Source organism: Oncorhynchus mykiss, chromosome 11 (assembly GCF_013265735.2).
Source record: "Oncorhynchus mykiss isolate Arlee chromosome 11, USDA_OmykA_1.1, whole genome shotgun sequence".
Classification (NCBI taxonomy): Eukaryota; Metazoa; Chordata; class Actinopteri; order Salmoniformes; family Salmonidae; genus Oncorhynchus; species Oncorhynchus mykiss.
Window position 1 is genome coordinate 47435348 of NC_048575.1, and position 16413 is coordinate 47451760.

Below are 16413 nucleotides of genomic sequence, written 5' to 3' on the forward strand. Positions count from 1 at the left end.
TCGGGAGGCTTGGCATGGGCCCTCAGATCCTGAAATTTCTACAGCTGCACCATTGAGAGCATCTTGACTGGCTTGGTATGGCAACTGCTTGGCATCCGACCGACCGCAAGGCACTACAGTGGGTAGTGCGTACAGCCGGGGTCTCTGCCACTCAGGAACTCTATACCAGGCGATGTACTGATGAGGTTTACTATCTGTCAGTTTTATTCCTAGTTATATTTACATACACAACATGACCATAAGTATACGGACACATGCTCGTTGAACATGTCATTCCAAAAACATGGGCATTAATATGGAGTAGGTTCCTGCCCTTACTGCTATAACAGCCTCCACTCTTCTGGGAAGGCTTTCTACTAGATGTTGGAACATTGCTGCTGGGACTTGCTTCCATTCAGCCACAAGAGCATTAGTGAGATCGGGCATTGATGTTGGGTGATTAGGCCTGGCTCGCAGTCAGCGTTCCAATTCATCCCAAAGGTGTTCGATGGGGTTGAGGTCAGGGCTCTTTGCAGACCAGTCAAGTTCTTTCACACCAATCTCACCATCCATTTCAGTATGGACCTCGCTTTGTGCACGGGGCATTGACATGCTGAAACAGGAAAGAGCCTTCCCCAAACTGTTGCCACAAAGTTGGAAGCACAGAATAATCTAGAATGTGCTGTAGTCTTAATATTTCCCTTCACTGGAACTAAGTGGCCTAGCCTGAACCAGACCCAGAGCATTATTCCTCCTCCACCAACCTTTACAGTTGCCCCTATGCATTGGGGCAGGTAGAGTTCTCCTGGCATCCGCCAAACCCAGATTTGTCCATCGGACTGCCAGATGAGGAAGTATTGATTCATCACTCCAGAGAACACGTTTCCACCGCTCCAGAGTCCAATGGCGGCGAGCTTTACACCACCTCAGCTGATGCTTGGCATTGTGCATGGTGATGTTAGGCTTGTGTGCGGCTGCTTGGCCATGGAAACCCATTTCATGAAGCACCCGACAAACAGTTATTGCTCTGACGTTGCTTCCATAGTGTTGCAACTGAGGACAGACACACGGTTGGACAGGAGGCATCCTATGACGGTGCCACGTTGAAAGTCACTGAGCTCTTCAGTACATGGACCATTCTACTGCCAATGATTGTCTATGGAGTGTGCATGGCTGTGTGCTAGATTTTATACACCTATCAGCAACGGGTTTGGCTGAAAAGCAGAATACACTAATTTGAAAGACTGTCCACATACTTTTGGTCATGTAGTATATCTACCTATCTCGTATCCCTGCACATCAACTCAGTACGGGTACCTAGTGTATAGCGATGTTATCGTTACTCATTGCGTTTCTATTACGAAGCGTTTAACTTTTTCTTGTTTATCCCGATTTTCTTTCTCTCTGCATTGTTGGGAAGGGCCATAAGCATTTCACCGCTAGTCCACACATGTTGTTTACGAAGCATGTGACGAATACAATTCCAAACATTTGATTTGAAATGTGATTTTATCAGGCAGACCCTTTTTACTTTGAACCATGAAATACTCGGCAGTAACTGTTGCGTGTGGGGGGAGGCACCTGTTATTCCACCGCTGTGGAGCCTAATGACTACACTCCCCCTTCATTCAGTCATTGTCTGTCCCGGTTGTGATAGGCTGATCCCCGCCACACACAACCACACACCAGATACTATCCGGGGTTCAAGTTTCAAGTTTTAATCAAGGCACATAAGAATGAAGGTAGCGCGTTCGGACTGGCCCTGTGGGAGGACTCTCCACTGTGTCCCCGGGCCCGGTGGCTAACCTTGACAATTGAACTTCAATCCGAGTGACGAAACACCACGGTTCAATATCAATATCAAAATACGTTTCATTTATCAAACAAAAACACTAGTGCAGGATTTGACTTTGAAAGTCATTTTGGAAGTTATTTGAAAAATATATACAACTTTTTGAGAAGAACCACAAACATACCTGTCCCATATTCTTATAGCCATATTTGCCCGCTATCCGATCAGCGATGTCGTGTCCCCCGTTTATCCGTACAGCCCAATGGTTGGTGTAAATCCGAGCTTTGCACGGGACAGACGTAAAACCGAGCAAGAGCGCCAGGATGCACATCAATACTATTCTCAAAGCGGCGTTCCAAACCATCTTCCACTACTTTCCCCCCCCAGAGCCACCCGTGTGTCCTCCTTCCGACTAGGCAAACAACCAAACTTCTCTTCTCGCCGCAGGCAGTGCAAGCAAGATTATCGTATAACTGTTCGCTCCACATAGACTACACGCAAGGAAAGAAAAAAACGGAGACCGAAAATGCCTCAAAAGCCCGTTAGACGGTCCTGTTCTGTGTTCTCCGCGTGCATGGAGAGTTCGAAGTTTGCCTATTTCTCCGTAGCAGCAGTGAGGATAATATGGCTGAATCTATGGTCTGAATGCAGTGCCCTGGGTTAATTCCTTTCACCCAGACCTCGGATGTTGGTTCTCATTCTCCCTTTACAGTGGCGAAAAAAACGAGCGACACTCTGAAGAGTAAGAACGGCTAATGCTGCGTTCGTAACCAAGTGGGAGATGGAAATGTACCAATTGAATTCGTAAAAACCAGTTGGATACTTTCATGTGTTTTGAACTCGTTGAGAAACGCCGATGGGCTATGGCCAACAAACTGCGTCAACTATGAACTAAAAGTACAATTACCATGCTTATATACAGTGCTCTGGGTAGTAACACATTATATAGTTAACAAACCATATTAATAGATTGCTTTGTATAAATAATGTTTTGTTACGTTTAACTGCCGAAAATGCTGTTATCGAGGTAATTTCCTTAGTAGGTGAGGTCAGCATGTGTGGGAGAAGTCTGAGCTCAGGGATGATATACGAGTTTCCCCACTAGTAATAACCAATTGGAGGCCCGTTCAAATGAACGTATTCGAGTCATATGTTGTAAATCCCACTTTCCACTTGGTTACAAATGCAGCATAACCCTTGGTGCTACCAGAGCTCTGCTGGGTCTTAAAGGCACACCCAATTAGATCTCAAGATGGTCTATCAGATACTGTATCTATGACTGAGAGACAGTATTTGCCTGTTTGAATAGGCCCTCTAAAGGCTATTGTTATTTGCTAAATGCTTGATATGTCAGAATATTGCAGGCGGGTTTAGTGTGATTTGGAACAATGTGACAGACTTTGTTACTTTGTAGGCCTAACTATTTAAATTGTTACAAATGATTTCTGCGCACAAAATAGGGAAAACAACATTTTACCCACTGGGCTGGGATTATTAGGCCTATAGCTTAAAGACAAGATGGAAATGGTGAAAATCCCCAGTGTAGATTGTTATCATGAATATCCCAAGCAAGTAATAACTAATTATTGCTGCCACCTCTCTCATCAGTGTTCCGCTTCGTTAAAGATGTTGCACAGTAGACTACAATCCACCAACATTTGTCACGGTACTAGGCTAATGGTGTCATTATTGAGGTTGGCGTTATTTGTAGGCCAATTTGAGGCCTACTGATTGCTAGGTTTTTTGTTTTCATAGCAGTGGCTTGGAGTAACTCCGCAGCAAGCCAGGGACAGTGCACACAGAAAATCTGTGTTCCGCCTCAAACACAAGTAGCAAATCAGCATAATTGCTCTAATTGCGGCCAATTTCTTGGTGAATGGACCCCGCTGTCAAATCTAACAACAAGCGGGGGACAAGAATATCTCACGGTCCTCCAAAATGAGATGAAAGGAACCAAAAACACCCCATGACCGCGAGCATTCAGTGCAGAGACGGACTTGTAATCTAAAGCATTGAAAGGAGAAAAAACAAGCAATGATTTGAGAACGAAATCAACTACCCAGCTCACGACCCCCCCCCCCCCCCCCCCCCATTCTCTGTGCGGCCTCACTGCTGTGGGGCCAAATCCAGCCCCCTATTTGGGAATGAACCGTGTGAACCCCACAAAACATCTTTGTCGACAGCATCTGAGAGAGCAGTAGCGAGTGACAACAAACATCGGCATTCCTGCGTACATTCCTGCTCGAGTTCATTGAAATGTTCAAGGTTGAGCCTACGTCCACCATTGAGACGCCACTATTAGCCTATTTTGAACCATTGTGTGACACGGTACTAGTTGAGCTGGATAGAAACATGAAGTATGAGGCAAGGGAGTTATAACAGCCTATATAACCTAAATATATTATCTTCACATAAGGGAGGCTTGGGGGTCTTTAGTTGGGGCCCATTATTGGGCTTTCCCTGTCGGGAATAGGCCTCCTCAGCTTTATCCACCTGTACAATTTAGAAGATTTTTAAAAAAAGTGCCACCTCAAAAATACAAAGGCGGGTGAGGGCCAATCGTATTGCTATGCAGGGGCTATCTATTGCACAACAGATCAAACATTGGTCCTCCTACTACAGCAGCATACAGGGCCAGAGTGAGTCATTCCTGAGAGGCAGTAGCCTCGTATTACCATGACTTTCTGTTTCGCTACACAGATTCAGTGATTGATTGGTGACGTGAAACGAGAGTGCAGCAGTGAGGTTGGTAGTGGATCAGACTAGAGAAGCAGAGTCCTGCTGGAAACCAGAAGCATGAGTTAATTACCAAGTGGCCAAGATTATACACATTCATAATGACCAAGACAAATCAGGGATGGAGATAGCGTTTTAATAGAAAGGACTATTAAAACGGTCAGTCTCACGCTACCTCTCTCTCTCCATCCGGACCTTTCTTTCTTCTTTCCTCTTGCTTGCACTCCCCTTCCCCACTCTCTCTCTCTCTGGGTTGGCTTCCAGAAAGCAAGATTTGACTTTGACCTCTGACCCAAGAGCTGTGTAGACTTCTGTATTTGAGCACAATGGCACCAGCCACTCACCCTCCCTCGCCCTGTCTCGGAATACGGAGCTCTACATTGTGGGCCACAAGATTCTTCTTTGTTTTGTTGAAATATAATATATACAGTGGGGCAAAAAAGTATTTAGTCAGCCACAAATTGTGCAAGTTCTCCCACTTAAAAAGATGAGAGAGGCCTGTAATTTTCATCATAGGTACACTTCAACTATGACAGACAAAATGAGAAAGAAAATCCAGAAAATCACATTGTAGGATTTTTTATGAATTTATTTGCAAATTATGGTGGAAAATAAGTATTTGGTCACCTACAAACAAGCAAGATTTCTGGCTCTCACAGACCTGTAACTTATTTAAGAGGCTCCTCTGTCCTCCACTCGTTACCTGTATTAATGGCACCTGTTTGAACTTGTTATCAGTATAAAAGACACCTGTCCACAACCTCAAACAGTCACACTCCAAACTCCACTATGGCCAAGACCAAGGGACACCAGCTGTCAAAGGACACCAGAAACAAAATTGTAGACCTGCACCAGGCTGGGAAGACCGAATCTGCAATAGGTAAGCAACTTGGTTTGACGAAATCAACTGTGGGAGCAATTATTAGGAAATGGAAGACATACAAGACCACTGATAATCTCCCTCGATCTGGGGCTCCACGCAAGATCTCACCCCGTGGGGTCAAAATGATCACAAGAACGGTGAGCAAAAATCCCAGAACCACATGGGGGGACCTAGTGAATGACCTGCAGAGAGCTGGGACCAAAGTAACAAAGCCTACCATCAGTAACACACTACGCCACCAGGGACTCAAATCCTGCAGTGCCAGACGTGTCCCCCTGCTTAAGCCAGTACTGTTACGGTGCGTGAATGAGGACCCAAAAGCGAATTAACGTAAACAGAGCTTCTTTAATAACAAAACATAGGTAGGCTCAGATGGACCGGCAGATTCCGACAGGACAGGACAAGGTTGCAGCAAACATGACGACAGTCTGGTTCAGGCATGAATAACACAAACAAGAATCCGACAAAGACAGGAACAAAAACAGAGAGAGATATAGAGGACTAATCAGAGGGAAAAAGGGAACAGGTGGGAAAAGGGGTGACGAGGTAGTTAGGAGGAGACAAGGAACAGCTGGGGGAAAGAGGGGGAGAAAAGGTAACCTAATAACGACCAGCAGAGGGAGACAGGGTGAAGGGAAAGGACAGAAACAAGACACAACATGACAAGTACATGTCCAGGCCCGTCTGAAGTTTGCTAGAGAGCATTTGGATGATCCAGAAGAAGATTGGGAGAATGTCATATGGTCAGATGAAACCAAAATATAACTTTTTGGTAAAAACTCAACTCGTCGTGTTTGGAGGACAAAGAATGCTGAGTTGCATCCAAAGAACACCATACCTACTGTGAAGCATGGGGGTGGAAACATGCTTTGGGGCTGTTTTTCTGCAAAGGGACCAGGACGACTGATCCGTGTAAAGGAAAGAATGAATGGGGCCATGTATCGTGAGATTTTGAGTGAAAACCTCCTTCCATCAGCAAGGGCATTGAAGATGAAACGTGGCTGGGTCTTTCAGCATGACAATGATCCCAAACACACCGCCCGGGCAACGAAGGAGTGGCTTCGTAAGAAGCATTTCAAGGTCCTGGAGTGGCCTAGCCAGTCTCCAGATCTCAACCCCATAGAAAATCTTTGGAGGGAGTTGAAAGTCCATGTTGCCCAGCAACAGCCCCAAAACATCACTGCTCTAGAGGAGATCTGCATGGAGGAATGGGACAAAATACCAGCAACAGTGTGTGAAAACCTTGTGAAGACTTACAGAAAACGTTTGACCTCTGTCATTGGCAACAAAGGGTATATAACAAAGTATTGAGATAAACTTTTGTTATTGACCAAATACTTATTTTCCACCATAATTTGCAAATAAATTCATTAAAAATCCTACAATGTGATTTTCTGGATTTTTTTTCTCATTTTGTCTGTCATAGTTGAAGTGTACCTATGATGGAAATTACAGGCCTCTCATCTTTTTAAGTGGGAGAACTTGCACAATTGGTGGCTGACTAAATACTTTTTTTGCCCCACTGTAAATATGGATACATACAGTACTACTACTTTCTATCATATAGTTTAGAGAACACTGTCTGCACCTACACATAATTCTGATATTTGTTTCACTAATTGGTCTTTTGGCCAATCAGATCAGCTCTGAAAAATATCTGATGTGAAAAGATCGGATTAGTCAAAAGCCCAATTAGTGTAAAAACATCTGAATTGTGCTGCCTGTGTAAACACAGTCATGGAGAATTCAATAAATCATTTTTTTAAAGCCCTAGTTATTTCGTTGCTTTGACAAAGTCAGTTCTGAAGATTATTTATTTAATGTGATTAGTGATTAATTTAAAGACAAAATCTGACAGTGTTACGTGAACTGAACTCTTGTTTAAATATTTTTTCTATATATTTATACACTGCTCAAAAAAATAAACGGAACACTTAAACAACGCAATGTAACTCCAAGTCAATCACACTTCTGTGAAATCAAACTGTCCACTTAGGAAGCAACACTGATTGACAATAAATTTCACATGCTGTTGTGCAAATGGAATGGACAACAGGTGGAAATTATAGGCAATTAGCAAGACACCCCCAATAAAGGAGTGGTTCTGCAGGTGGTGACCACAGACCACTTCTCAGTTCCTATGCTTCCTGGCTGATGTTTTGGTCACTTTTGAATGCTGGGGGTGCTTTCACTCTAGTGGTAGCATGAGACGGAGTCTACAACCCACACAAGTGGCTCAGGTAGTGCAGCTCATCCAGGATGGCACATCAATGCGAGCTGTGGCAAGAAGGTTTGCTGTGTCTGTCAGCGTAGTGTCCAGAGCTTGGAGGTGCTACCAGGAGACAGGCCAGTACATCAGGAGACGTGGAGGAGGCCGTAGGAGGGCAACAACCCAGCAGCAGGACAGCTACCTCCGCCTTTGTGCAAGGAGGAGCACTGCCAGAGCCATGCAAAATTACCTCCAGCAGGCCACAAATGTGCATGTGTCTTCTCAAACGGTCAGAAACAGACTCCATGGGGGTGGTATGAGGGCCCGACGTCCACAGGTGGGGGTTGTGCTTACAGCCCAACACAGTGCAGGACGTTTGGCATTTGCCAGAGAACACCAAGATTGGCAAATTCGCCACTGACGCCCTGTGCTCTTCACAGATGAAATCAAATCAAAAATCTAATTTTATTTGTCACATACACATGGTTAGCAGATGTTAATGCGAGTGTAGCGAAATGCTTGTGCTTCTAGTTCCGACAATGCAGTAATAACAAGTAATCTAACTAACAATTCCAAAACTACTGTCTTGTACACAGTGTAAGGGGATAAAGAATATGTACATAAGGATATATGAATGAGTGATGGTACAGAGCAGCATAGGCAAGATACAGTAGATGGTATCGAGTACAGTATGTAGAGATGAGTATGTAAACAAAGTGGCATAGTATAGTATAAAGTGGCTAGTGATACATGTATTACATAAGGATACCGTCGATGATATAGAGTACAGTATATACGTATGCATATGAGATGAATAATGTAGGGTAAGTAACATTTATATAAGGTAGCATTGTTTAAAGTGGCTAGTGATATATTTACATCATTTCCCATCAATTCCCATTATTAAAGTGGCTGGAGTTGAGTCAGTGTCAGTGTGTTGGCAGCAGATGAAAGCAGGTTCACACTGAGCACATGTGACAGACGTGACAGAGTCTGGAGACGCCGTGGAGAACGTTCTGCTGCCTGCAACATCCTTCAGCATGACTGGTTTGGCGGTGGGTCAGTCATGGTGTGGGGTGGCATTTCTTTGGGGGGCCGCACAGCCCTCCATGTGCTCGCCAGAGGTAGCCTCACTGCCATTAGGTACCGAGATGAGATCCTCAGACCCCTTGTGAGACCATATGCTGGTGCGGTTGGCCCTGGGTTCCTCCTAATGCAAGACCATGCTAGACCTCATGTGGCTGGAGTGTGTCAGCAGTTCCTGCAAGAGGAAGGCATTGATGCTATGGACTGGCCCGCCCGTTCCCCAGACCTGAATCCAATTGAGCACATCTGGGACATCATGTCTCGCTCCATCCACCAACAGACTGTCCAGGAGTTGGCGGATTCTTTAGTCCAGGTCTGGGAGGAGATCCCTCAGGAGACCATCTGCCACCTCATCAAGAGCATGCCCAGGCGTTGTAGGGAGGTCAAACAGGCACGTGGAGGCCACACACACTACTGAGCCTCATTTTGACTTGTTTTAAGGACATTACATCAAAGTTGGATCAGCCTGTAGTGTGGTTTTCCACTTTAATTTTGAGTGCGACTCCAAATCCAGACCTCCATGGGTTGATAAATTTGATTTCCATTGATAGTTTTTGTGTGATTTTGTTGTCAGCACATTCAACTATGTAAAGAAAAAAGTATTTAATAAGAATATTTCATTCATTCAGATCTAGGATGTGTTATTTTAGTGTTCCCTTTATTTTTTTGAGCAGTGTATTATTCAAAAATAAACATTGAACATCTAATAGTCAAATCAGTGTAAAAGCAGGTGAGCTGGTTATACTCGTTGGCCATTTTCTGGTGGAGAACTGATCGAGCATAACACATCATCCCTGTTATCCATAGATAGACAGGCTAGAAATGTTCCCCCTCCCTGTTGCACACATACAGTGCATTCGGAATGTATTCAGACCCCTTGACTTTTTCCACAGTTTGTTACGTTACAGCCTTATTCTAAAATGTATGTAATTGATTTTATCCATTTTCTCTGAATGTCTTTGAGTGGCCCAGCCAGAGCCCGGACTTGAACCCAATCAGCTGTGCAGCGACGCTCCCTATCCAACCTGACAGAGCTTGAGAGGATCTGCAGAGAAGAATGGGAGAAACTCCCCAAATACAGGTGTGCCAAGCTTGTAGCGTCATACTCAAGAAGACGAGGCTGTAATTGCTGTCAAAGGTGCTTCAACAAAGTACTGAGTAAAAGGTCTGAATACTTATGTAAAAAGGTATTTCTGTTTTTTATTTTTAATAAATTAGCAAAACATTTCTAAAAACCTGTTTTCACTTTGTCATTATGGGGTATTGTGTGTAGATTGATGAAAAAAAAGTGTATCCATTTTAGAATAAGGCTGAAACGTAACAAAATGTGGAAAAAGTCAAAGGGTCTGAATACTTTCCAAATGCACTGTAAGTATCCATTTCCTTTGTCACAAAGGGATTTATAGCTGATTTAAGATGAGATCATCAATCCTGTCACTGTCCTTGTTATCCGTAATCTTTGGGATATCCCTACCCCACTGAAGTTGAAATGTAACATGGTTAAGGTAAGGGTTAGTGTGGCGGCGTCCCAGAGATCCCAGATAGCATCAACCACCCTGTTAGAGTGCCTGTAACTTTATTTGGCACTTCAAAAATATATTATATTAATTCAACATCTTGAGAAGGGAAAACATGTTTTTTATTAAGTTGATGACAATGTTAAAATTGGGTGAAATTAAGTTCGGTTCCACATCTCAAAAGGCACCAGATTGGTGGAATGACCCATATACATTCCATAAGACATTGAGTTATATTTAATGGGTATATCCAACAACAGGAAATGTTACGTGGTTATAATAGATGTTACCTCAAAGGTAATGATACTGTATCTTATAGAAGCTCAGCTTTATAATGAGTACAACAGATTATCAGTAGCATTAGAATCAGCATGTTTAATGTTCCAATTTTGTTGAGCAATTTTAAGTTGACTATGGTGAATATCAGGTGGAAACTCCCTCTAGTCATACCAATAATTACACCATTCTAATGCTTTATGACTAGAAGGGTTCAAGTGCACATTTTATTATAAGCGTACAGAATCAGGATCTGGCCTAAAACAGGCACCTAATAGAAGTCCTAATTCCAAGACCACTTTGCGCCCTCCAGTGGAGAACAACCACATTACAGAGAAGGTATTTTTGGTAGTCAAATCAAATCTACAGTAGGCCTGAATTCAGAAATATTTACACCCTTGACTTTTTCCACATTTAGCTCCAGCCTGAATTTTAAAAAATTGTCACTGGCCCACACACACACACACACACACACACACACACACAATAGCCCGTAATGTCAAAGTGGAATTATGTTAAAAAATAATAAATAAATTAAATTACAAATTAAATACAAATGAAAAGCGGAAATGACTTGAGTCTATACGTATTCAACCCCTTTGTTATGGCAAGCCTAAATAAATTAAGAAGTAAACATTTGCTTAACAAGTAAGGATGTAGAATAAGTTGCATGGACTCACCGGGTGCAATAAGTGTTGAACATGATTTCTGAATGACTACCTCATCTCTGTAACCTACATATACAATTCTCTGTAAGGTTCCTCAGCCAAGTAGTGAATTTCAAACACAGATTCAACCACAAAGACCAGGGATGTTTTCCAATGCCTCAAAAAGAAGGGCAGTTCTTACACTTTGGATGGGGTAATAATACACCCAGTCAAAGATACAGGCATCCTTCCTAACTCAGTTGCCGGAGAGGAAGGAAACCGCTCAGGGATTTCCCCATGAGGCCAATGGTGACTTTAAAACAGTTAGAGTTCAACGGCTGTGATATGAGAAAACTGAGGATGGATCAACAACATAAAAAAAAGGAAGCCTGTACAAAAGGCACTAAAGTGTGTGTGTGTGTGTGTGTGTGTACACACACACACACACACACACACACACACACACACACACTGCAAAAAAAAAGTGCCAAAGCCATTCACTTTTTTTCCTGAACACAAAGTGTTATGTTTGGGGCAAATCAAATACATCACCGAGTACCACTCTCCATATTTTCAAGCATAGTGGTGGCTGCATCAAATCAAATTTTATTGGTTGAATACACATATTTAGCAGATGTTATTGGTTGCATACACATTTAGCAGATGTTAATGCAGATGTGGCGAAATACTGTCGTTCCAACAGTGCAGTAATATCTAATAATACATACAAATCTAAAAGTAAAATAATTAAATTAAGAAAAATTGAAATATTAGGACAAGCAATGTCAGAGTCCGGAGTACATACAGTTGAAGTTGGAAGTTTACATACACTTAGGTTGAAGTCATTAAAACTCGTTTTTCAAACACTCCACACATTTCTTGTTAACAAACTATAGTTTTTGCAAGTCGGTTAGGACATCTACTGTGTGCATGACACAAGTGATTTTTTCCAACAATTGTTTACAGACAGATTATTTCACTTATAATTCACAGTATCACAATTCCAGTGGGTCAGAAGTTTACATACACTAAGTTGACTTTGCCTTTAAACAGCTTGGAAAATTCCAGAAAATTATGTCATGGCTTTAGAAGCTTCTGATAGGCTAATTGATGTAATTTGAGTCAATTGGAGGTGTACCTGTGGATGTATTTCAAGGCCTACCTTCAAACTCAGTGCCTCTTTGCTTGACATCAGTTGAAAATCCAAAGAAATCAGCCAAGACCAAAGAAAAAACAATCATTGGGAGCAATTTCCAAACGCCTGAAGGTACCATGTTCATCTGTACAAACAATAGTACGGAAGTATAAACACCACGCAGCCATCATAGCACTCAGGAAGGAGACACGTTCTGTCTCCTAGAGATGAACGTACTTTGGTGCGAAAAGTGCAAATCAATCCCAGAACAACAGCAAAGGACCTTGTGAAGATGCTGGAGGAAACAGGTACAAAGTATCCATATCCATGGATGGCCGCTCAGCAAGGAAGAAGCCACTGCTCCAAAACCGCCATAAAAAAGCCAAACGCCTGAAGGCGCCTGAACGCCTAAAAGAACATGTCTGAAGTCTTGGCTGATTTCTTTTGATTTTCCCGTGATTTCAAGCAAAGAGGCAGTGAGTTTGAGGGTAGGCCTTGCAATACATCCACAGGTACACCTCCAATTGACTCAAATGATGTCAATTAGCCTATCAGAAACTTCTAAAGTAATAACGTAATTTTCCAAGCTGTTTAAAGACACAGTCAACTTAGTGTATGTAAACTTCTGACCCACTGGAACTGTGATACTGTGAATTATATGTGAAATAATCTGTCTATAAACAATTGTTGGAAAAATCACTTGTGTCATGCACAAAGTAGATGTCCTAACCAACTTGCCAAAACTATAGTTTGTTAATTAACAAGAAATTTGTGGAGTGGTTGAAAAATGAGTTTTAATGTCTCCAACCTAAGTGTATGTAAACTTCCGACTTCAACTGTATACACAGTGCATTTGGAAAGTGTTCACACCCCTCGACTCTTTCCACATTGTTACGTTACAGCCTTATTCTAAAATGGATAAAACTATTTTGTCATCAATCTACACACCATAAACCATAATGACAAAGCGAAAATAGTTTAACAGAAATAATCTTATTTACATAAGTATTCACTCGAAATTGGCTCAGGTGCATCTGGTTTCCATTGATCATCCTTGAGATGTTTCTACAACTTGGAGTCCACCTGTGGTAAATTCAATTGATTTGACATGACTTAGAAAAGAACACACCTATCTATATAGAAGGTCCCCCACTTGAAAGTGCATGTCAGAGCAAAAACCAAGCCATGAAGTCGAAAGAATTGTCCGTAGAGCTCTGAGACAGGATTGTGTCGAGGCACAGATCTGGGGAAGGGTACCAAAACATTTCTGCAGCATTGAAGTTCCCCAAGAACACAGTGTCCTCCATCATTCTTAAATGGAAGAAGTTTGGAACCACCAAGACTCTTCCTAGAGCTGGTCGCCAGGCCAAACTAAGTAATCGGGGGAGACGGGCCTTGGTCATGGAGGTGAACAAGAACCCGAAGGTCACTCTGACAGAGCTCCAGAGTTCCTCTGTGGAGATTGGGCAATCTTCCAGAAGGACAACCATCTCTGCAGCACTCCACCAATCAGGCCTTTATGGTATAGTGGCCAGAATGAAGCCACTCCTCAGTAAAAAGCACGACTTGGAGCTTGTCAAATGTACCTAAAGTCCTCTCAGACCATGACAAACAAGATTCTCTGGTCTGATGAACCCAAGACTGAACTCTTTGGCCTGAATGCGAAGCATCACGTCTGGAGTAAACCTGGCACCCTCCCTACGGTGAAACATGGTGGTGGCAGCATCATGAGGCAGTGGGTGTGTTTTTCAGCGGCAGGGACTGCGAGACTAGTTTAGATCAAGGGAAAGATGAACAGAGCAAAGCACAGAGAGGTCCATTATGAAAATCTGCTCCAGAGCGCTCAGGACCTCAGGCTGGGGAGAAGGTTCACCTTCCAACAGGAGAACGACCCTAAGCACACAGCCAAGACAACGCAGAAGTGGCTACAGGACGGAGCCCTGACCTGAACACGCATCACCGGAGAGACCTGAAAATAGCTGCGCAGTGACGATCCCCATCCAACCTGACTGAGCTTGAGAGGATCTGCAGAGAATGGGAGAAACTCCCTGAATACAGGTGTGCCAAGCTTGTAGCGTCATACCCAAGAAGAATCTAGGCTGTAAATCACTGCCAAAGGTGCTTCAACAAAATTCTGAGTAAAGGGTCTGAACACTTATGTAAATGTGATGTTTAAGTTTTTTTTTTTTTTATATACATTTGCAAACATAACTAAAACAATAATTATTTGTCATTGTGGGGTATTGTGTGTAGATTAATGAAGACATTTTTTACAAATAATTTTAGAATAAGGCTGTAATTTACAATGTGGAAAAAGTCAAGTGGTCTGAAACAGTGCATTCTGAAAGTTATGAGATGTATAGACATTGTGGACAGTATGTTATTGGTATGCTTATAAATCGCTAAGGACTAGGGAGTTAAGACAAAAGAAAATGGAATGGAGCAAAGCACAGAAAATTCTAGAGGAAAACCTGGTTCAGTCTGCTTTACACCAGACACTTAGATGAATTCACCTTTCAGCAGGACATAACCATAAACAAGGCCAAATCTACACCCGAATTGCTTATCAAGACAGTGAATGTTCCTGAGTGGCCAAGTTACAGTCTCGATTTAAATATACTTAAAAATCTAATGTCAAGACCTGAAAATGGTTGTCTAGGAATGACTAATATCCAATTTGACAGCGCTCGAAGAATTTTGAAAAGAAAAATGGGAAAATGTTGCACAATCCAGGTGTGTAAAGCTCTTAGCGACTTACCCAGAAAGACTCAGCCGCAATCGCTACCAAAGATGCTTCTACAATGTATTGACTCGGGGGTGTGAATGTCGCTGTATTTAATTTACAATACATTTTCATTTATTGTTTTCATCATGGGATAGTGTGTAGATGGCTGAGAATGTAATATTTAATCAATTTTGAATTCATGCTGTACCAAAATGTGCAATAAGTCAAGGGGCATTAATATTTTGAAGGCATTATAGGCATATGCTTACACACAATGTATCACAGCCTACAATATAACGTAGTTTGTAAAGTACAAACCTATATTACTGGCATTATGTACAATATAAACATAGCAGCCAACGTTCAAGCAGCAATTGTTAAGATTAAGGTTGCGTACGCAGTTGACCGTTCTTTCTACACTGATTAAAAAAATAATAAAAACATGTAAAGTGCTGGTCCCATGTTTCATGAGCTGACATAAAAGATCCCAGAAATGTTCCATACGCACAAAAAGCTGATCTCTCTCAAATGTGTTTACATCCGTTAGCGAGCATTTCGCCTTTGCCAAGATAATCCATCAACCTACCTGACAGGTGTGGCATGTCAAGAAGCTGATTAAACAGCATTATCATTACACAGGTGCACCTTGTGTTGGGTACAATAGAAAGGCCACTAAAATGTGTCGTTTTGTCACACCACAGATGTCTCAAATTGAGGGAGCGTGCAATTGTCATGCTGACTGCAGGAATGCTCAGTTTTGCTTGACAATTTAAAATGTTAATTTCTCCACCATAACCCACCAACTTCGTTTTAGATAGTTTGGCAGTACATCCAACCAATCTTCAACCGCAGACCACATGTAACCATGCCAGCCCAGGACCTCCACATCCGGCTTCTTCACCTGCGGGATCTCGTCTGTGACCAGCCACCCAGACAGCTGATGAAACTGAGTAGTATTTGTCTAATATTACTATATATTTTTTGTTGAACCTTTATTTAACTAGGCAAGTCAGTTAATAACAAATTCTTATTGACAATGACGGCCTACCGGGGAACAGTGAACTGCCTTGTTCAGGGGCAGAACGACATATTTTTTACCTTGTCAGCTCGGGGATTCGATCCAGCAACCTTTCGGCGTACTGGCCCAATGTTCTAACCACTAGGCTACCTAAAGGCCCTTTTGTGGAGAAAAAAATTCTGATTGGGGAGCCAGGCCTAGCCAGTGGGTACAGGCGAGGGGCACAGTTGCACCCCTGCCCAGTATGTGAAATCCATAGATTAGAGCTCAATTAATGTATTTAAAATTAACTGATTTCCTTCTATGGACTCTGTAAAATGGTTGAAATTGCTGAGTTGATATTATTTTGCGATTAGAGATGTAGCTGTAAAGGGTACAACTTGAGCATCTCCAGAGATCTTGCTAGGGTT

General features: G+C 42.5%; 1 protein-coding gene across 2 annotated transcripts in view; it reads right to left on the bottom strand.

Moving 5' to 3' along the window:
• LOC110535788 (proprotein convertase subtilisin/kexin type 5) overlaps positions 1-2577 on the bottom strand; it is a 42045-nt gene extending 39468 nt beyond the window's left edge. Inside the window, exon 1 of one of the 2 annotated variants that reach the window (XM_036935602.1) lies at positions 1956-2577. In XM_036935602.1, the coding sequence (XP_036791497.1) occupies positions 1956-2135 (180 nt within the window). In that variant the 5' untranslated portion in view covers positions 2136-2577. The remainder of the gene's footprint in view (positions 1-1955) is intronic. The other variant, XM_036935601.1, reaches the window with a different exon arrangement.
• Positions 2578-16413: the final 13836 nt, after the last annotated feature.